Source organism: Berghia stephanieae, chromosome 2 (assembly GCF_034508935.2).
Source record: "Berghia stephanieae isolate SIO BIC M18660-M18661 chromosome 2, UCSD_Bste_1.3, whole genome shotgun sequence".
Taxonomy (NCBI): Eukaryota; Metazoa; Mollusca; class Gastropoda; order Nudibranchia; family Aeolidiidae; genus Berghia; species Berghia stephanieae.
In genome coordinates, this window is record NC_088361.1 from 5,487,813 (window position 1) to 5,511,013 (window position 23,201).

The 23,201-nt window shown below is 35.3% G+C and overlaps 2 protein-coding genes across 6 annotated transcripts in view; one reads left to right on the plus strand and one right to left on the minus strand.

Moving 5' to 3' along the window:
- Positions 1–11,816, minus strand: part of LOC144964211 (phosphopantothenoylcysteine decarboxylase-like) — a 28,768-nt gene extending 16,952 nt beyond the window's left edge. Inside the window, exons 1-2 of one of the 5 annotated variants that reach the window (XM_078898221.1) lie at positions 10,126–10,263; positions 2,637–5,774 (exon numbers count right to left, since the gene is read on the minus strand). The gene's annotated coding sequence lies outside the window, so the exon portion shown is untranslated. The other 4 variants (XM_078898216.1, XM_078898215.1, XM_078898217.1 and 1 more) reach the window with 4 other exon arrangements.
- A 2,089-nt stretch (positions 11,817–13,905) lies between these two features.
- LOC144964213 (NBAS subunit of NRZ tethering complex-like) overlaps positions 13,906–23,201 on the plus strand; it is a 70,299-nt gene continuing 61,003 nt past the window's right edge. Inside the window, exons 1-8 of the mRNA XM_078898222.1 lie at positions 13,906–14,008; positions 15,463–15,526; positions 16,010–16,052; positions 17,494–17,574; positions 18,524–18,571; positions 19,930–20,107; positions 20,922–21,010; positions 22,429–22,720. Of these exons, the coding sequence (XP_078754348.1) occupies positions 13,922–14,008; positions 15,463–15,526; positions 16,010–16,052; positions 17,494–17,574; positions 18,524–18,571; positions 19,930–20,107; positions 20,922–21,010; positions 22,429–22,720 (882 nt within the window). The 5' untranslated portion in view covers positions 13,906–13,921. The remainder of the gene's footprint in view (positions 14,009–15,462; positions 15,527–16,009; positions 16,053–17,493; positions 17,575–18,523; positions 18,572–19,929; positions 20,108–20,921; positions 21,011–22,428; positions 22,721–23,201) is intronic.

Here is a 23,201-nt window from a genome sequence, read left to right on the forward strand (position 1 = left end):
TTAAAACTTTCTACGTTGGTAAGTTGCTCGCCGTGAATCGTTATATTGCAGGTGTTGTTGTTTTCGGGGTTTTTCTGTATTACCATGCATTCCGTTTTGGTGATATTCACTTCCATTCCCTTGGCTTCACTATCTACTACCACTTTGTCAACAATCTTTTGAAGTTGGATTTCTGATGTTGCAATGAGTACCGTATCGTCTGCGTATCTTATATTATTTATGTTGTGACCTCCTACTTTTATTCCCTCCATATTAGTTATGCCCCTCATGATTGTTTCTTGGTATAGATTAAACAGATCTGGTGAGGCAACACACCCTTGACGGACTCCTTTCTTAATAGGAATGGAATTTCCTGTAGAGTTTCCGATTTTGATAGATGCCTGCTGGGTGTAGTATAATGTTTGCATGAGTCTGAGGTCTTTCTCATCAGCGCCAATGGAGTGCAGTTGTTTTAGTATTTCTTCGTGGCGTACTCTATCAAAAGCTTTTTTGTAGTCGACAAAACAGAGGTATAGTGGGGTCTGAACCTGTATAGCTCTTTCCCTTAAAACACGGAGGAGGTATATTGCGTTCCTTGTCCCTCTGTCAGGTTGGAATCCATATTGTTCTTCTGCGATTTCGGGGTTAATCTTATTCCTTAGCCTGTTGATAATTATACGCAACAGTATTTTGTTGATGTGGCTTATTAAACTTATAGTTCTAAAATTTTCGCATCTGACTGCACCTGCTTTCTTTGGTATTGCTATGAAAATAGAGTTACAGAGATCTTCTGGAATTTTCCCAGTGTTGTATATATTGTTGAATAATATGTGAAGTTCATCAATTGCTAGATCTTCTAGGCTTTTTAATACCTCTACAGATATTTCATCAGGGCCTGTTGCTTTACCATCCCTCATTCGTTCCATGGCATGTTCAATTTCACTTTTGGTGATGTTTGGTCCGCTTAATGGTTCTTTGAATTTCAGTGGTGAATTTCAGCAACAGAGGGTCTGCAGAATACCAAACATTGAACAACCACATTAAATCCAAATGCATCGAGGCACACGAGAACTATCTAGACTGGAAATGCTGCGAAATCGAAAGAGAATACAAACCCAACCCCCAACAAGCTCACCAAAGAATAAAAGAACTATCAGGGAAAAGGAAAAGCAAAGCAGCAGGAAGTTGTATCCAAAACAAACAAGGGGAACTGCTATTTGAAGAACAACATATAGAAAGCCGATGGGTAGAATACATAGGCGAACTGTACAATGATCCAAATAACGGTGTATAATGAAATTAATTGCTATAGATAGAATGCGCTTGGCCAAGGAGTTCACAACATTGCCATCCGGAAGTATAACGGACCAGCACACAAACTCTGTGTAACCATGAACTTTTATAGTCTTGTTAATACAGTTTAGTGAGAACAACTCACAAACGCGGATGGCAAAAACAATAACAAAGGCCTGAGTGACGTCATCTGCATACTATCTATACTGCCAATATTTCCAACTCCCCAAAGAGTGACGGTATAACAAGATTTACTGTGTAGGCCTATGATTTTGATAATGAAGTAGACATGGGTAGACGAAAAAAAAAAATGCAAGTAACATTTTGGCCCTTCCATAACCGCCGTCGTCGAAGTGTGCGTATTCCTACCTTATTCCTTCATTCATTCATCCCTATGCTCGTGACTATTGAATCGTTAGCATCGTGGGAGGAATAATCCCCCCCCCCCCTCTCTCTCTCTCTCTCTCTCTCTCTCCCCTCTCTCTCTCTCTCTCTCTTCTCTATCTCTCTCTCTTTCTATCTTTCTCTCTATCTCTACCCCTCTCTCTCTCTCTCTCTCTCTCTCTCTCTCTCTCTCTCTCTCTCTTTCAAACAAACACTGTCATACTTTTATCTCTTTACTCATTCCGCATCTCTCCCCTCTCTCTCTCTCTCTCTCTCTCTCTCTCTCTCTCTCTCTCTCTCTCTCACTCCATTTTCCTTCCATCTTTCAAAAGTACTCCTTTTCCCCTTGATGCTGTTATTCCTCCTTACATCTTTATCCTCCTCCTCCTCCTCCTCCTCCTCCTCCTCCTCCTCCTCCTCCTCCTCCTCCTCTTCTTCTTCTTTCTTCCTACTGTTGCACAGCATTTAGTCACGGTGCATTTTGGGTGAAAAGCGTGCCAGTAATTTGATACCCTAGATTAGCCTGAGGCGTATCCGTCAACTTCGCAGTGAATAGCTAACAGCTTTCTAATTTCAAAGAAAACACTGCTTTTTAAATATTATTACTTACTATGGGAATAATTACAGCATAATTTCCATTCAAATATGTACTTAAACAGCAAATAGTGGCTTTTAACACGCACTAAAAAAATATTGTTGAAACAAAAGGAGTTATAAACAGCGTGATGCAAAAAAAAAAAAAAAAAAAAAAGAAAAAAAAAAAAAAAAGAAAAAGATAAATTAATCAAAAGTTATATCTACCAGAAAAGAGATAAATTTTAATTAGTGATTAATTAACACAATTTACAGAGTTTGTATGAACAAAATACTTTGTGATAACGAAACCTTAATAATTGATGTACACCATAGATAAATATTAAGACCGATCTCCTTTAAAAAAAAACATGGGCTAGAGTAATGGAAAGAGCTGGAGTGCCTACCTGTCCCCAATTGTTGTTGATGTGAATCTGAGTTTGTAAGGATGTGTGTGAAACTATCAGCACAAATAATCCATCCCTGGAAGGCTCATCTGTCCTCTTATAAAGAATAACACATTTACTATTACTAAGTAGCCACATTGTCTCTTTCAATTCCTTTCATCCCAAAATGTCTTATATAGCGAGAGCGCGTTGTCCGATCAAAAACGTACTGTTGAATTTCTATAATACTTGTGTGCTTATTAAGAAAATAGCAGGGTGGCATAAACAGCAATCACTTAATTTTTGTAATATGTTACTATAATATCAAAATTTAAAAGGTACAAATTCTTGGTAGCCACAGGAATTAATTAACAGTTTCTCGATAATTATTACTTATATTATTTGCTAAATATTACTTATATATTTTTTTCCTTCACTTTTCTTTGTTAATGGCAATTCATTTATAATGGGATGGTTACACCTGTGAAAGGTCAGACGTCAAAGTTTGTCATCCTGACGCGTAGTGCCTCGCCAACGATGAATGGACAAGCTCTTCGCCTTGCTCACCATGCAAACCCACTCCAAATCCCTACCTAGCTGGCAATCTATTCACTGCAGTGATGCTCTAAAAAGTGGAGTTTGTGTGTCACATTTTCTCCTGAATTTTTTCTTTAGAACTGCATGTAGTCGTGTTGCTGAATAAGGGGTAGTTGATTTTTATCAATGGATCTATTGTGTGAGATGGTTTTATGGATCTTATAAAATAAAAAGTTAAGGTATTGAAAATGTGTTCTGATGTCTTAAGTATAATCTGTGATTTGAGTGGTGGGCTTTTTTGTATGATGCTACAAATTTCTCTGTTGACTGAAGGTTTAATGTGAGTGTTACAATGATTTCCTGTGAAAGATCTCCCATGATTGGCGTGTACTAAATATAATGTTTTGTTTGGTGAGTGTGCTATCTAGCTGTCTGCAAACTGGGCCACATCTGGGTGGTTAAGCAGTGGCAATATATTCTATTGCATTTACCAAATATTCAATAGTGTCTTCCACTTCCAGTTCTGATTCCTCTTTGCGGCGTTGATCATCTGATAGATTGCAGTCAAGAAATACAAGTTTTGTTTCTGCTAGCCTCTTCTGTTCTTCTGGTTTCTCTTTTTATCTCAAATAATTTACATATTGGTAAAATGTAGGATTTACTTTTTCATTGGAATTGGTGGCTGCAATTTCTCTTGTTATTCTCCTATCAATTTCATCACAATGCTTTTCTAAAATTGTAAGATGTTTCTTGACTATTCTTAATGTTATGTGTAAATATGGCACTGCAATTTGATCAATTGGAATTTTGAAAATAGGAACATTAAGGAAATCCTTTTGCTCTAAGTGTTTTGATTTGGCCAATCTGGACAAAGTTTTGTAATTTTGATCAATATCAGAGTTCTGGGAATGGGGGGAACATCTGGGTTTCTTTTGTTATTCATTTCATCTCTGAGTTGTAAGCACCACAGACAGGGATATGTGCTTGATGCGCTAGATATTCCTGCAATATCAGCCAGGAAGTGATAGTCCCCATAAAAAAATACACGAATTTTTTTTACTATCCAATTCACTGTTCTGCAGATTCCTTACTTGATCTGAGAATCTGCAGAGGGGTGTTTGCAGATTATCTATGTTGTCAGGAACATTAGCCATAGCAAATACAGATGTGCTGAATTTGGAATTTTATTTTTTTTAAAATATTCACTATCTGTAATGTTGCCTTCAGAGAACCTTTATCGTGGTCTCCTCCATTTTTCAGCCATATCTCATTCCCAGGAAGGTGCCTTGATGCCACGTAAGCTGATTTCCAGGTTTGCACTGTGACAACGATTAAGACTGCAGGTATAAATTTTATATATAATTTTTTGTCTTCATCTTTGAAAGAGAAGTCTAAATATTCTGTTGTGATGTCGTCTGGTAGATTTTTCTTTAGAAATTTACGCTGAGCTTGCTCATTCTCAATAACGACATCCTGTTTCTTGAGCATTCTTGTCAAATCTCTAAACTTCTCTTTCGAAATTCCTAGTTTTTACTTCATTGCTGAAGCGGAAGACTTTGATATCTTGCGCTTCGTCTTCCATTTTTTCGAAAGACTTAATATTTTCCTTGCTCGTTCGCCTGAAATACGTTTAAGGTCACTTTCCTCTTGCCTATCTACATATTCGCTCTCATGCTATCCCTGTTCTAATATGAGCCAGCTGTTTAGATCTTCGCATTCGAGTTGGTGAACTGACCACATCAGATGCCCTTCTGGGAAGGAATACAATAGGCTGACCCTCAGTTTTTATCTTTAAAATACGTTTGTTCCTCAATGTTTTAAGATCCCTAGTCAGCAGAATGTCCAGGTTTTCATCTTTTTCTTTGAATGTTGTTTCTTTTTGGACACATTTTCCTCATTTCGTTGGAAGGTTTACATTGGTGAAACTGAGGTATCTTTTACTAGTTTTGGTGTTTTCATATGTGATTAGCAACATCTATATTATATCTGGAAACTAAAGTATCTGAAATTTTCTCAAATAGTAGATTACGGCAACATTTCTTTGAATGAGTAGAAGCAACTAGGCAACTATTCTCAAGGTCCTGGCATTCCACTTCAAACGAATTTTCGATATAATTTAAGAGTCACTTGTCAAAGTGACTTCGGGTACGTCAGCATGTGATGTTGAAGGCAGACATTGAACACTTTGTACCTTATTATGTGGATGGAATTTCCTTTTCCGACCTCCTTTATTGAAAGAAAGAAAGTGAGAACACGAGGGACACTGCAATACTGACAAGTGCTCATTAAAGTGACACCAAATCTTATGAGTGGAACTAACAGAATCTTGTGCGGCCTTAAGCATGTTTTCAGTTGTAGGCTGATAGCGATATCGTCTTAGCCTGCCTTGGCAACCGTCACACATCGTTTTCGAATGCATGGTTTCATCTTGTGTGATGTCAATATGAAAAAGTTTTAAAATGTCACTTGAATAATTGAAACACTCTCGTGGCTTCTTTCCTAAATCCCTTTGAATCCGTTTCTGTGTCCTTTTCCCACAAAGGCGACAAAGTTGCTGTATATAGTTGTAGTGATCATTTGAAAGATGATTCTTTTCCTCCATTCTTTGAATGATAGTCACATCTGCGGGGGAAAAGGCATAAATGATATATTATACTTTTAAGGAATTTATTATCTTAAGCTTATAAAATAGTCTTAGCTACATAAAATGTGTAGCTTGCACATTGATAATATGCATTTCTAAAGCGCCAACTTCATACATTTGAACACATGGATGGCAGACTCTTTTTTTAGCAAATAATATGATGTAAATATCAATTTCAATAGGTGAGTGTGGGAGTCGGCCGTTATAACTGTCATGTCGGCTGGAGACAGCAAACTATTCGAAATGTTAAAAATATTTTGGGTTTGCCACCGGAAGGCGGCTTTCCTTTAATCTTTTTTTTAGCCAGAAATCAAACCGTTTAGCCCATCGATTCAATGCATATTAACAAGATTACTTTCTAAACGAATTTATTGCATTAATCCGGAAAGGTCACTTTGTGATCCGGACTGCCTCGGACTACCCCGGACTGCCTTGGACTACTCCGGACTGCCCCCCAGACTACCCCGGACTGCCTCGGACTACCCCGGACTTCCTTGGACTACCCCGGACTGTCTTGGACTACCCCGGACTGCCCCCCCCCCCCCCCCCGAACTACCCCGGACTACCCCGGACTGCCTTGGACTACCCCGGACTACCCCGGACTACCCCGGACTACCCCGGACTATCCCGTACTGCCTCGGACTACCCCGGACTGCCCCCCGGACTGTCTTGGACTACCCTGGACTGCCCCCCCCCCCGGACTGCCTTGGACTACCCTGGACTGCCTTGGACTACCCCGGACTGCCTTGGACTACCCCGGACTGCCCCCCGAACTACCCCAGACTGCCCTGTACTGCCCCGGACTACCCCGGACTGCTCCAAAAATGTTGCTCATTGTTCTGTTTTTCAACTTGATTTCCTGATCACTATCCATTCGAAAGATGTTTATATCAATTATAAAAATTCTGCGGGGAGGGAGGGCAAATTACACAAGTAAATGTAACGCTATGCGGGCCTGCCCAGTCTCCCCAGTGGTTACCATCGCTAGTAATTTTTCACCAGACTTAGTGACTTGTGTTGGGCTCTACATTTCTATAGAGGTGGTTTTATTACTTTTTATTTCAAACTTTACAAAATCGTGTTTCTAGATTTGTCCAGCTGAAAATGTATTGTTTAAAAAAAAAAAGAGAAGAGTTGTTTCTTTGTGTGCGTCTGTTCTCTTTCCATCGGCATCATAGAGAGTACCTATCATGGTTGGTGTTTTTTTTTTTTATTTCGGGGTGGGGGGGGGGGGGGGTGCGGTGGGGGGGGGGGGGGGGGGGGTTGGATAGTAATGCCCGCCCACTCTGGGCCTTCTATTATGACGCTTTTTACTGTTATACTAGTGTTTGACTGTCAGTTCGTCCGTCGGTTATGCCGGCGTGTGTGTTCGTAATGTCTTGAGTTAATAAAAGTTGTGTCGCACACTTCAAGCATTCACGTGTTTCTGTTCTCTACCCTCGTCCCAAACGTAATTGTTTGTCTAAAAGGACAGAATTTTGTCTCTAAAATACACAACATTCCTTGATAGACAATAAACATCAAAGTAAAACCCTCTCCGGGGTAGTCCGGGGCACAAGGCACAAAGTGACCCGACCCCAGTAGTTTTGCCCGGTTTATGAAAAAGTAGGATCTCTCTCTCTCTCTCTCTCTCTCTCTCTCTCTCTCTCTCTCTCTCTCTCTCTCTCTCTCTCGTGTGTGTGTGTGTGCGTGTGCGTGTGTTATTTCTGTCTCAGTCTCTCTTCCTTGGTTTCTCTCTCTCTCTCTCTCTCTCTCTCTCTCTCTCTCTCTCTCTCTCTTTCTTCCATTCTTTCTCGCTCTTTTTCTTTTTGTCCCTCTCTCATCTCTCTATTTCTCTCTATTTCTCTTTCTTTCTCTCTCTCTCTCTCTCTCTCTCTCTCTCTCGTGTGTGTGTGTGTGTGTGTAGGTGTGTGTGTGTGTAGGTGTGTGTGTTGTTTTTTTTTTCTGTCTCAGTATCTCTCATCCTTGGTCTCTCTCTCTCTATCTCTCTCTCTCCCTCTCTCTCTCTCTCTCCCTCTCTCCCTCTGCGTGTGTCTCTCTCTCTTTCTTCTATCTGATTTATCTCTTACCTTCACTATATCATGTGTATGTATGTAGTATGTATGACTGTCTGTCTTGTCTATCTGTCTGCCCGCCTGCCTGCATGCATCTATCTATCTATCCATCTATCTCTATCTATCTATCTATCTATCTATCTATCTATCTATCTATCTATCTATCTATCTATCTATCTATCTATCTATCTATCTATCTATCTATCTATCTATCTTTATTATTTATCTGTCGATCCATCCATCCATCCATCCATCCATCCATCTACAGATCTTTTTATCCATCTCTGTTATTTATCTCTCCCTCCCTTCTCTCTCCTTCTCTCTCTCTCTCTCTCTCTCTCTCTCTCTCTCTCTCTCTCTCTCTCTCTCTCTCTCTTTCACGATTACACACAGACACACACATTTTCTCTCTATCTATCTATACACACTCACACCCACACACACATACATACACATACACACACACACACACACACACGCAAACACACACATATATATATATATATATATATATATATATATATATATATATATATATATATATATATATATCAAGGAATTTACCCAATGGAAACCGTACGGTGCTCTTATTGGCTAACCAACCAGCGGCCTCGATGAGAAAAATATCCGCCATTGAGACGTTGGCTGGGAATCGCGTTACTATAGTAAACAAGCGCTGATCGGCCGTTCATGAAAACAAGTTGCTGCTCGCTCGTTTAACTCAAAATTATTCAAAACGATCTCTCTAAAATGATATAAATGTGACTTCTTAAGGTTTTCTTCACGGTCAAAACCACACAACATTCTATTAATGATTACGTCCGAGGCAAAAAGGAATATTGACAGGTCGACCGAGAGTTAAACTCGTGAGACGACAAACATCAATGCGAAGTGTAGCGAGAGTCAAGCTATTGTTTGTCTTGTCCTGTTCTATATCGAGAAAGGGATAAATAGTATAGCCTCGTGTGTGAGTGGTTGCGTGTCATAGTCATGTTTTTAAATTGTTTCTGTTGTTTATGTGTGTAGTGATGACTCTCTCACACTCAATTTCAATGCCGAAAGAGGAATTCCCGCACACAAGAAAGGGGAATTGGGGTGGTATTTGGCATACATATTGTATAGTATCTAGTACTAAATAGATAACTGATTAGAATTATATTATGATATATAAACACAATGCCAAATACAATTCCGAAGTTTCCTTATTTCAAATGAAGTAAAGCTCCAAAACCTAATGGTAGTGATTATAGTACTGGTTTTAGTGAGGTGATGTGGTGTTGGTGGTGGTTGTAGTTGTAGTAGTAATAGTGATGATGATGTGGTGGTGGTTGTAGTTGTAGTAGTAGTGGTAATGGTAATGATATGGTGGTGGTGGTGGTTGTAGTAGTAGTGGTCGTGATGATGATGTGGTGGTGGTGTTTGTAGTAGTAGTGGTAATGATGCGGCTATGTGGTCTAGTAGTATGACACTCGCTTTCGGATCGGAAGGTCCTGGGTTCGAGCCTCGCGCTCGGCGCATAGTTGAGTCCTTGGAAAAGGCTCTTTACTCACATTCTCTCACTGTACTCAGGTGTAAAATGAGTACCTGGCCGTTAACAGCGTTGTCTTTGTCCGAAAAATTGTAATATCGCCTAACAGGCTCTGCTTGGAAGAAAAATTCTTCATCATCACTAAACCGGACATAGCAACACTCAACAGAAGAAACGAACTAACTTCCTCATGCAGACATAGAAACAAACCAGGACCTTTTATGTAATTACGAACCTCCATAAACACGAATCTATAAAAATACGAAAACACAACAATCTACTTTCACTTCCACTTCCTGATGAGAGCAACGCTCGATAACAACGTTGTAGAAGTCAAACTATCTTAATTATCTTTCAAATGTTTATAAATAGCTCCTTTTATACTAAAGTTGAGCACTATTATTTCATGGTTTTTGTTTTATAATATATAATATATATATATATATATATATATATATATATATATATATATATTATATATATAGAGAGAGAGAGAGAGAGAGAGAGAGATTAATTTTCTGTGAGTTATCTTAACAACCAGAGTGATTGTGAAAAAAATATCGGGAGATCAGTCCTGGCCTTTGCACAAGGTCAGCAGGCCATCCAAGGAATCCGTTTTAATTTTAGTTTCATGTATGAAAAAAATCATTAACATATTTTATTTTATTTGATTTTTCAATAAAATTCATTACCTATGAGTTATCTTTACATTGCACTGTTTAAACCTAAAATTAACTCAACACTTACCTCTGTTTGAGACTTGTAATCAGAATCGTTGCATAGATGATAAAATAATGTAAAGATTGATAGAAGACACAATGAAGATCAAATAAATGTTGAAAATTGCAAAATCCATGTCTAAAGTTGAAGCAAAAATGACTTCTTTTTGCACAGAATTGACTGCTGAGAAAAAGAAAGCCAATTCAAAATCACGCAACCGTGACTTGACTCTGGTTTACCTTGCTTAGGTATCAGGTTCCATTGTCGGTGTAGCCAAGTACCAGCAGGCTTCTCCACCAGCAAGAGGAGGCACCGGGTGACAGAGAATCGGCTTCGGTCGAAAATCGTTTCATCAGTGGGGACCACAGACTGTATTCTCTATGGTGGGGACTTTCCACCTTGTTCAATTTGTACCCGTTGTGGGAACGAACCCTAAAACGCAGAGCATCTAGTTGAACGGTGTGTAGTTCTCTCTCCGTCAATCTCTGACGTTCTCTCTCTCTCTCTCTCGCATTCTCTCTCTCTCTCTCTCTCTCTCTTTTTTTTTCTCTCTCTCTCTCTTCCCTTGCACGCACACACGCACGCACACACACATACACATACACACACACATACATACACACAGAGTTTTACCTATAATGACATATTATGACAATCCAATTCATATAACATATTTCTTGTTTACTTGAAGATGGCCAAAGGCCGAAACATCGTTTGTTTTGTGTTGTTCCCTTATATACGAGTCACATTTACTCTTATCTTTCTCTCCATAAAACAAGGCGACTGCGGTAATAACTGATGGTGTCGAGTTGTGCAACATAACGTCCAACCGCCCCTCGTCGCATCCGTCCCCGAGCGTGCTAAAATCTATTATCTCTCAGTTAAAATTCTACAACTAAACAATCCATGAGCAATAATACCTTAAACCATATAACATAACTAAATAAAATTTATAAAAATCATAACAACTATATCATATAGTAACTACTATGTGGCTATGTGATCTAGTGGTATGACACCCGCTTTCGGATCGGAAGGTCCTGGGTTCGAACCTCTCTCGGCGCATTGTTGAGTCCTTGGAGAAGGCTCTTTACTCACATTCTCTCACCGTACTCAGGTGTAAAATGAGTACCTGGCTGTTAACAGAGTTGTCTCTGTCCGAAAAAAAATGTAATATCGCCTACAAGGCGTCATGTCACGTCCTTACATGTTAAAGGTTGCTGTTGGCCAGGGACCTCTTGTAAATCGCTTTGAGCACGTTTAGTGGATATTGCGCTATATAAAAGCTCAAGTTTTTTTAAAAAGCTCAATTTAACTACTGAATAGCTATAAATTACATATGAAAACGTTATAAAGATGAGAAACGGTGATTCTCGTTAATCATAGTCAAGGGAATTAAATGAGGCAACTTACGCTCCTTCTACAACACAGTGTTTATACAAAATAACAAAATGTACCAAATAGTTTAAAACACGATACACAATAATCCAACGAAATAAACTCAAGAAATAAACACACCAATAACTTAATAATAGGTAAATACAGAAAGAAGTATAAAATTCCCTACAGTAGCTGAGTAGTACTATCGTCATTCTGTTGTCTGTGGTTACCTAACAGACAAGACATGTATCAAACTGAACAAAATGACCAATCGTGATGTTAGATATTTCGAAAGCTGTGAGCACTTTTCACTATGTGGGTCACTTTGATCACATTTTGCAATGTGACTAATGACCTCTAGCACATGGAAAGTTAATATAGATCGCTCCCATTCTTCTCACTGTGCAGTGTCATGATACCCAACCTGTTTATAACGCTTAAAAAATACTCATCGAGTTGGTCAAAGAAAACAACACAAGAGTAATAATCAACCTGGACATCGACCGTGCCCTAATCATAACCGCCAGTCTCGTCAATCGGTCGTTACCTGGAAACCTGGATAGGAATGTCAAAACAATAGTAGTGAATTTTTAAATTTAAATGTTCACCCAAAATGTTGACCAACACAGCTATTGAAGTAAAAAATAATATCATTAAAAACTGCAACCAACGTCCAAGGGTGATACATCATCATGAAGACCCCCCCCCCCCAAAGGACTGTCATTTGTTAAAACAATCGAATTATATGATCCGACCGATATAGATAGTTCGAAGATGACGTCACTCATGTCTTTGTTATTGTTTTTGCCATCCGCGTTTATGAGTACTTCTCACTAAACTATATTAACCAGAAGGTCGCGGGTTCAAACCTCACCACCGCCGCAAAAATTTTTTTATTCTCTATTGTCTTCTGGCACTTTTCTACTCACTTCATCTCTTGTTATTAACCAGACTATAAACCTTCAAAGTTACACACAGTTTGTGTGTTGGCCAGTTTTACTTCCGGATGGCAATGTTGTGAACTTCTTAGTGAACTTCTTTAGAACTTCTTAAAAAAAAAAAAAAAAAAAAAAATTTTATTCTCTATTGTCTTCTGGCACTTTTCTACTCACTTCATATCTTGTTGAACTTCTTAGCCAAGTGCATACTATCTATAGATACATGCTATTAAAATTAGTAAAATAAACTCGCAATCGTGTCGTATATTATATAGTCCGTTCCAACTCCCGTGCGCTTTGAATGCAGTAATGTTAAAGTTACGTCATGCACCAAACAGATTCCATCCTTTTTCAAAACACACGAGGTGCATAATTAAAATGGCATAGTCTACATTTCATGGATACGGAATTGTTCGTAACTTTATATAAGTCAGTCATTAGACATCTCTTTGAGTATGCAAATTGCATATGGAACCCTTTAATTAAAAGACAGTCAGTACTCTTAGAAAATATTCAAAGACGCGCTACAAGATTGCTCACTGAAATAGCGGAGATGCCTTACCGGGAAAGATTAATAGTTTTGAAACTTCTGACTTTAAAGTATAGAAGAAAACGAGCCTTATCCAACTGTATAAACTAGTTCATGTTATAGATAATATTGATTACAAATATTTTTTTTTTTTTACTTATTCAAGAATAAGGTTCACTCGAGGTGATGGTTTTATAATATTTATTACAAGATGCAATAAATCCATTCGCCAACATTAATTCATTTAAAGAACAGTAAAAACATGGAATAGTCTAAACTACAATACAAAAAAATGCCATTGTAAAAAAAAAAACAAAAAAAACCCCAAAAAAACCAAACACACACACACACACACCAAAAAAAAAACAAAAACAAAACAAAAACAAACAATCAAGTAAAAGTAAAAGCAAACAATCCCCCCCCCCCCCCAAAAAAAAAAGCCGCTACCGGTGTCAAATATTTATCTGTCTCAGACCGAAATGACAATTCTTATGGCCGACTCCCATACACACCTATACTATCGTTGGTTAGACTGAAAAAGCAGACCTGCCTACTATTACGAAAAATTCGTACAATTAAGAATATTTGCCTCCAAATTCATCTTTGGTGTGAGTACGATTAGTGACAATGGCATTATTTGTCCTTACGTGCGGCAATGACGGCTGGTGATATTCGTCCGTAAGGACGAATATGCCTAGCTACAAAGTAAATTAAGATGCGAACATCATAGATACACATAATAATGTGGTAAAAAAAATCCAGAAAGTCATAATAGCAAGTTAACGATTAAGTTCCCAATCTACACACGATAGACGAACGATGATGAAGAAAACTACGATATGTCCTCAGATCTTCATTTTCTTCCTCGTCGATCGTTGTAGGGTGGGAACGTAATCGTTAACTTACTAATAAAAGGTAATATCGAATATCGATAGGACATTTTAAATCGATATCATTCGATATTACGCCAAAGAAAATGGCAGACGTGGAAAGCAAAAGTAGCGACAACATCTTGTACGATTTATCTGTTTTGACAGATTGGAAGTTTGAAAATGAACTGTTTGTATGTTTATTTGCTATTTGTTGCATTTTAGAAATAGATACACTATCGGTCCACATTGTAATGATATGTTTACCATTTTTAATAATATAATACAATTTATGAAGCTAGAAGACATGAATGATGTGGACGTTTTGGGTTTCCCCTTTGTCAACAAAACACGGTGATTGAAACACTAAAGACTAAAGGCGGATGAGAGATGAGAAATAAATGACATTGTTAAGACTTTTGTTTTTTCGTCTTAACAATGCCATCATCCGAACAACAAAAATGCCAAAGTGAGCCAGATTATTGGAGATTGGAGGGAATGATGATATCTCTAGACTAGACGATAACATAAATTCTACAACTTCGACCTTTTGCTCTCTCTCTCTCTCTCTCTCTCTCTCTCTCTCTCTCTCTCTCTCTCTCTCTCTCGATTCTTGATTGTAATCATGTAAAAAGAGATGCATTTTACTTGACCAAATCGCTTATCTTATACACTAAAAAAGTAGGGTTGGTGTATGCAAAGGGCACCAGGGGATTATTTATACTTATTATGACATGACAGATGTAGCTCAGCTGTCAGGGGTAATGGGTTCTAATTCACCTGGCTATTAACAATTGCTCCAAATTAAATATTGAATTTAAAAAGATGAAAAATAAGATGCTAAATGCCATTAAACATCTGGATCAAGCACTTTTGTCGGGATGAAAATTGAATTAATAGTCAGATTTATGAAACTTTGATTAAGTTTACATTTAGATGTGGACAGTGGTATTAATTTTTTTTGTGTGTGATCAAAGTTAAAGTGTCACTTTTAAAAAGCCAATATTTAACTTTAAAACCTCAATTTAACCTCCGGCTCACATCCGCATAATACTGTTTTGAAACAGGTTACATTTTCATCAAGGTGAAAATTTTATTGACTGACTAGTCACCCAGTTTTCTCATATATCTGCCTTAAATTATTATCAAAATTGAAGAAAAGACTACATCATCAATCATTGTCACCACTACTGTCTCAAACAAAAATTGATATTACCACCTCCTCTATCAACACGTCATCAATTTAATCTATGACATCGGCATCAACACCATCATGTCAGCATGATATAAGAATAGGGTCTTTATCTTTGACTTTGACATACCTGTTATCCATCATGTTTTTGTGCCCCAATTCTAAAAAAATGATATTAAGTTTGTGTTTTCTCATTGTTTTGAAATTTAGAAAAAGGTTATGATAATATTAAATCAAACTTTGTGTTGGCTTGGTTCTCCTCATAGTTAGATCAGCTAAGTTTTTAAGATAAATTTGGTAATAATTTTAAAGTGCATTATATTTTATAGCCTTAGCAATTTTCTGTTTACTAGCTTTATGGAGATGAGCCACGTTGATTGATTTTTTTCTTTTACCTCCATTCGAATGTCATCTCTAAAGTTCTTATTGTATCATATTTTTTTTTCTTCAACTCAGACACGAACCAACAGAGAAAAGGTGAATAAATCTTTCATTGGACGGACTTCATCCCTTATCAGACGTAAGACCATTATCAATGGCATAGCTAGACCCTATATTGATTATTCCTCCACTTTAAAAAAAAAGAAATCAACCACTTATCTTCTTGTTTGTGTTTTCAAGAAAGAATGAATTTGCGATTGATGAAAGCAGTATCAGGTTTTGGAAAGAAGTATAAAAGCACATGGACATTGTTTAGTGTGGGTGAAAATGGATATCATGTAGTTTATTATTATCGTTATTATTCTTACCATTATTATTATTATTATTATTATTATTATTATTATTATTATTATTATATTATTATTATTATTATTATTATTATTATTATTATTATATTTTTATCATTATTATTATTATTATTATTATTATTATTATTATTATTATTATTATTATTATTATTATTTATTTATTATAGAAGTTTGAATATTTAAATTTAATTAATCTTTATATTTTATTTAAATATTTTTTATCTATCGTTAATTTCATCCATTATTTTTTGTAGGATCCACATGGACTCTCCTGAGAAGTGTAGGCATCCCTTTACAGTAAGTATTGATCTATTTGTGACCCTGTCTTAAAATCAAATAAAAAAGTAAGGAATCGGTGTTCATTAGGATCAGCAACTTTAAAAGCACGATTTTGCATTTAAAAAATTGGTTAAAAAGACTTCAAACCAAGACATAAATAAAATACCAGAAAAATTTATCATCTCAACCAGAGTTTAAAACTTGTCTATTGTTATGCTGATCATTAAACTACCATAATATCCAACTAATCCAAGTTTTATAATATGATTTCTTTCCTTTAAAAACAATCAAATTGGGTAGTCCCGTGGATTATTTAGCTAAACCACTGTTTAAAACAATTTACATAATTCACACAGGAAGATTATGGACTAAAAAGTTTAAAAACATTTTTGAAATATATAAGATTATGGACTAAAAAGTTTTATAAACATTTTTGAAATATATAAGATTATGGACTAAAAAGTTTTATAAACATTTTTGAAATATGTAAGATTATGGACTAAAAAGTTTTATAAACATTTTTGAAATATGTAAGATTATGGACTAAAAAGTTTAAAAACATTTTTGAAATATATAAGATTATGGACTAAAAAGTTTTATAAACATTTTTGAAATATATAAGATTATGGACTAAAAAGTTTTATAAACATTTTTGAAATATGTAAGATTATGGACTAAAAAGTTTAAAAACATTTTTGAAATATATAAGATTATGGACTAAAAAGTTTTATAAACATTTTTGAAATATATAAGATTATGGACTAAAAAGTTTTAAAAACATTTTTGAAATATGTAAGATTATGGACTAAAAAGTTTTATAAACATTTTTGAAATATATAAGATTATGGACTAAAAAGTTTTAAAAACATTTTTGAAATATGTAAGATTATGGACTAAAAAGTTTTAAAAACATTTTTGAAATATATAAGATTATGGACTAAAAAGTTTTAAAAACATTTTTGAAATATGTAAGATTATGGACTAAAAAGTTTTAAAAACATTTTTGAAATATATAAGATTATAGACTAAAAAGTTTTATAAACATTTTTGAAATATGTAAGATTATGGACTAAAAAGTTTTAAAAACATTTTTGAAATATATAAGATTATGGACTAAAAAGTTTTATAAACATTTTTGAAATATATAAGATTATGGACTAAAAAGTTTTAAAAACATTTTTGAAATATATAAGATTATGGACTAAAAAGTTTTAAAAACATTTTTGAAATATGTAAGATTATGGACTAAAAAGTTTTAAAAACATTTTTGAAATATATAAGATTATAGACTAAAAAGTTTTATAAACATTTTTGAAATATATAAGATTATGGACTAAAAAGTTTTAAAAACATCTTTGAAATATATAAGATTATGGACTAAAAAGTTTTATAAACATTTTTGAAATATGTAAGATTATGGACTAAAAAGTTTTAAAAACATTTTTGAAATCTATTTTAGGACACCAACCCCCTGTCTCCTACCAGACCACATAGTGAGGTGGAAAAATTGTCAGAATGGATGGAGAATCGCTGTCAGCAGGTAAGCTAGAAGTTTGAATTGGAAAAAGAAAAGAAAGAAGTCATGGTAGTATTTTGATCCACTAATCATTGCCTTTGTTTCGCTTCCATTCCATTCGATTTGAGTTTTTTGGTAATCCTCCCATAAAGTAATTTATATATAGATATCGCTCATTTTCAGGTTTGCTGGTAATGTTCACGTCCACAATTTGTTTCAAGGACTATGGTGTATTTTACAGTCTTATGTCACTTAATTTGAATGTCAAAAGAATTGCTGGGTGGGGTTCCCGATCTCCCATAGTGGGCAGAAGGGTACTTACTGTGTCTTTTATCCTCCTAGATCAGTTTTCCAACATGCTTTCTGTCTTTGTCTTTGGATGAGATTACTTGGTTTTGTCCTGGACCGTTGCTGAGAGGGAAACAGTCAAATGTATCGTTAGTTTTGGGAGATGATGTTTTTTTCCTTGTAAATCATCTCTCTGTTATGTAATGTATTATGTTTCGTTTACATATTATATATGATTTGTAAACATAGTGGGGACCTGTGCTTGTGTCTGGATGAGACATTTAGGTGATCTCAAACTAAGTACTTTGATAGTGTGCTCTTGGAATCTACATCTGTTTCCTATTTGAACCAATTCCCCTTTGTCTTACCTTTTCTTGGGCGCTTTAATTGTAATCCTATAACTTTTTTCTACCCCATTTTCTTCTTTACTGGTGCTGATATGACCTTAATGTGTTGCAAGCACCGTAAAACTCTTAAAAACAAAAAACAAATCAAAAGAATTGCCTTCGAAATTTTGACAAAATGTAATAAGAGACACTTTAATTAGACATTTATACCCTCATTATGCAGATAGAAAGATCAGGAATGTGAGCTGAAAACAAGTTTTATTTTTCCAATAATATCAACTAACAACTTAAATATGAGTGATTGCGATTTTTTACTCTTTTTGTGACTTTGTTTTCAGTTCTGGAAACTTCTTTGCCATTGCTCAAGAACAGTGCATTGAAATCAGGTTTGTTATGAATTTTATTCAATGGGAGACAGGTGAATATAATCAATATGTAACTGGCTAAAAGCTAGCTGGTACTTATAATTGGTAATCAATTTTTTTGCATTTTTCAAACCCAATATTGGTATACCATTAGTATACCGATGAAGCTTCATCATTATGAGATCTTTCTAATCCTCATGATTTTATTTTATTGATACATCCAGTCTGTATGAGCCTGTAACTTATGTCAACAACTATGGTTGTGCCTATTGAAGCCAAGATAGCATCTATAATTAGTTGAATGTTTGACCTAATCCATAGTGGGCACAGACATTTGATAGATTTAAAAGATGCTCACTCCTTATAATCCTCAAATCTCTATGACAATGAACTAATTTTCTACTTATGGATTCTAGTTTCTAATAAAATGAAATACTCATTGTCTTTCTTACCTTTCAACAACAGTCCTGTCACTTATAAAGTTTTACTCAATATATCTGATTCGAGAAAAAAAAACTGGAAATGTTTAGAAGCACATACTCGTAGTAAATGATGAGTCTTATTTTACTACAAATTTTACCCATTTATTGACATTTATGTACACAATCTTCCGACAAAATCTATTGAAACATTTTAATTCGACAATTGTTATAATAAACACACCTCATTTTCGCCATATAGAAGATTTTGGAGTTAATCCCCCATTTTGCTTTTTGACTATATATGAATGTCCTTTTTTCTATGAATCAGTTGATTTTCTGATGTTTTGAATAATGAATTGATCCCATGTATTTTGAATGGACTCATTTAACTCTTCTTCTATGTAAACCGTTGTCAGACCCTTATAAATCATGTTAGACATCATTAACCAAATCTCCATTGGATTTAAGTCAGGACTCATTGGAACCCATCCATCTTTAGAAATAAATCGAATGTCATTTTCTTAAGCAAGGCTGTGTAGTGTTACTAGTGTGGGAAATTACCATCTGAGTCAGTGGAGTAGGAAGTCACTGAAATATGACGGAAGAAGTTTTCAGTTTCTTTTTGAACGTTTCCAGGGATGTTGATTCTCTTATTTTTAAAGGCAATTTATCTCAAATTCTGGGGCAGGAGGAAGTAATGATTTTCTCCCAGACTTTAAGGCTTGTTTTAGGGATCTTTGGAGTTTTTGAATCGGAAAAGGAATGCCAGAATCTTTCCAGTTCATATATCTCAATGAGCTCTGCCAGATAAGAAGGGGTGCTGTTATCTTGACGTTTAAAAATTAATGTTGTTACTGTTGCTAATAATGTTAAGTTTTGATATGAAACATCACTAATATGATATATTTTTATTACCATACAGTTAAAATGTTTACATTTTATTATTTCTAATCACAGACAATTACAAGATGGTGTGGATAATTTAATTGGTCTCGGCACATTTCCCTCTGATCCTTATCCAAAATGGCGATGCATGGCTTGGAGTAGGGATGAAAATATGGTGGCATGCAGCCGGTCATGTGGCAGTATTGATGTCTTCAATATTGTGGGAATGTTGTTGTTTACAATCCCAGGGGTAAATATGAGTTTCATCATTTGTAAGTAAATGATATTTCATGGCTCTTCTTTATACATATTTCTTCTAGCAGGTATCTCAACAAGCTCAAAGTACTTAAGAATAATGTAACATCAGTCACTCGAACATACAACATAAAACTAAGTAGCAACATAATTATACAATGTTACATATTTAGAAGCAACGTTGTAAGATCTTTTTAAAAAAAGAATTCAGCATTATCATTGCCTCTGATCTTGGAAGGGAGTTCCAGAAAGGGGTACCGAATATTCAAACGATTGGACTTGTATGAAATCATTCTTGTACAATTTTGAGCTCCATATGAATAGTTTTTGTTTTTGTCATTAAATACATTGATATAGTTATCAATAAAAGAAGCACAGATGAATGGAATGATATAATCCTTTCAAGTTCAAGTGAGAAAGAAAAGGAATCTACCCACCTAAGGATACCTAACACTGAATTAATGCATTGACCAAGGAGTGAAATGCGGTTTAGAAAAAAAATAAAAATACAATCCCTTTATTCATCCCATAGGGGAAATTTGTCTCTAGAGTCTATTCTAAAGGAAGACTGGAATTACCCAGGCGTTAACCGCAGTGCAGCACCGCAAATTGAATTAGGGCTAGGTGACTTGCTCAAGGCCACACAGCGCAGCGGGTAATCTAACTCGGTACCTTTCGGGTATGAAGCAAAGACTGTACTGCTGAGCCATGCTGCTCCCACATTATCACCAAGCAAAGTTAGCAATTTTTTTATATGGGCAGCTGCCTTATTACTCACCAATGTTTTAATAACTTTTTATACCAATCAGCCTTTGAAAGATGATGCTACACCCTTGGACTTAAGCCACTCCATTGCTGCTCTGATATTCACTGATTTGAAACCTAAAGACACAAAATGGTGAGAATTATTTATTGGCTTGGTGATGCAAAATTTTGATGAAACAGAATTAACTCTCTCCTTACCAGTGCCATTTTCAGGATTATCCTGAAATTTCCTACGCATCCAACATAAAACGACATTTTTACTCAGTAAAAAAAAGCAAGACGCACATACATGCCACACATAATTTTGTTCGGCCAAACGAGCAGTACACATAGTGTCAACAAAAACAAACAAATTTCATCAAACATGTGTATTCTTGAAATCACATTCCTGTGATGTGACGATTTCCCTATGCCTGGTAAGGAGAGGGTTAAGGGTTGATTTCATTCTTGTGGTTATGGGCAGACGATGAAATGTCTTTATTTATTAAAGTGTTTGAAATGTATTATTAATTTACTTCTTGGTCGGTTTATCTCCATTGGTTTTTAGTAACTTATGCTTTCGTCAGCAGTATAACTGCAAGATTTGAAATTGATACAAGATTTGGCAGAACAATAATTTCTGTAAGACAGTTAAATTGTGTCATGTGGATAAGATTAATTGACTTATTTATGAAACAGAGCCAGGACAAAGCTCATATTTTTGCGTTAAAAGGTTAATAAGGAATAATATCTCGACTTAAACATTCATGGTGTGGACATTAGTTTGTGTGCAATAACCATGCAACTTTTAAATGATCAAAACAAAAATGGAAACAAAAACCCTGCGGTGAATCACTTACATATTCAGATTTTTGTTTACTGCTGAAATTAAGATTCATACAAAACAGAGAAACGACTTTATCTTATATTTAACCTTTAAAAAAAAACCCCAAACAAAACAAAACAACTTTTGTTTATGAAAAAAGTATTGTGTTGAATTATATCATGACACTTGTCTTTCATATAAAGATTTACAGAATTAATCTTGAAAAGAATGGAGAGGTAAACAACCCTATTTTGTCTGTAATTTTCATGGTATTTTAAAAATGAAACATTGGACACCGTCACTTAAGCTATAACAACTTTATATAGTTTAACACATTTCAAATTGGAAATTGAGAACAAATTTACATTCAGATAATCAGCAAGCATCCTTAGCAAGAATTTCACTTCCCTTTCTTTAAGTATCCCAATTTTACAGTAATCAGCGGTGACTGTAAATACTTTGTTTTATTTTTCATTTTTCTTTTATTTTTGTGGTGTTGTTCTTATCCATGATAAATCTCAAAAGTATGCAATTTTCGTCTTACAGCCTAATAGAAAATTTCATTTTATCACTATATCATCAGTCATTATCATTTAGGAACCCCTGTCATACTTTGTATGCTGTATTCAGGCCGATTGGTCTGATTTAACAAAACATCTCTTTAAATTCTTTTTTTTTTCTCTCGTTTTAATTATAATTTTATTTTATTATTTTTTGATAATTGTTTTCAAAATTTTAAACAAAAGGTCATGTGAGCTCTTGGTGATTAGCTACAGTGGGTCAATGACCAGCTATCTGGTGGATAGGGACAATGGGTACAAACAGAGGTATACATTTGTCCTGGCTACTGAATACCCACGGGGTGTGGCTGCTGTGTCATATGATCCAAGTCACCAACTGTTATTTGTCGGAGGAATAGGTCTGGTTGATCCCAGCTACCCATCCAAGGCGAGAAGGGAGGGAATTACAGCATGGAGGATTCTTTCTGATACCCCCTATTGTAAACTGGTCACAGACTATGAGGAGGACAAGAACACGGTCAGCTTTTGTGCATTCTTATGACATCAATTTTAAATGTAGAAGTTCATTCTCAGATTTAAAGTTTCAAATTCATAACTTTCATGTCTTTTCAGCCAGATTGCAGTAATTCTTTAATACTTGAAGTATTAAAGAGATAACATTAATTGATTTTTGTGATATTTTTCCCCTTTGTTTTTGTTATTTATCTTTTTTCTTATACTTTTTATCCAACAATAAAATACTTGACATTCTCATTTGTCATAAACTTTTAAAAGATCATCTGCTATTTTTTGCTTTTTACATCTCACTTACCTTATACTGTAGGACACCATGTGATAGCAAATTGTGCCACCGGGAATTTCCATATTCTTTTTTTTTATGAATATATTCTATCTATAAATCTCACCGTTCTGTCCATCTTCATCACTGTTTCGGTCTCTCCTTGCTCTTTTTACTTTATAAGTTTTATGTTTGTGAAGTACCTAGGCATTTTATTTTT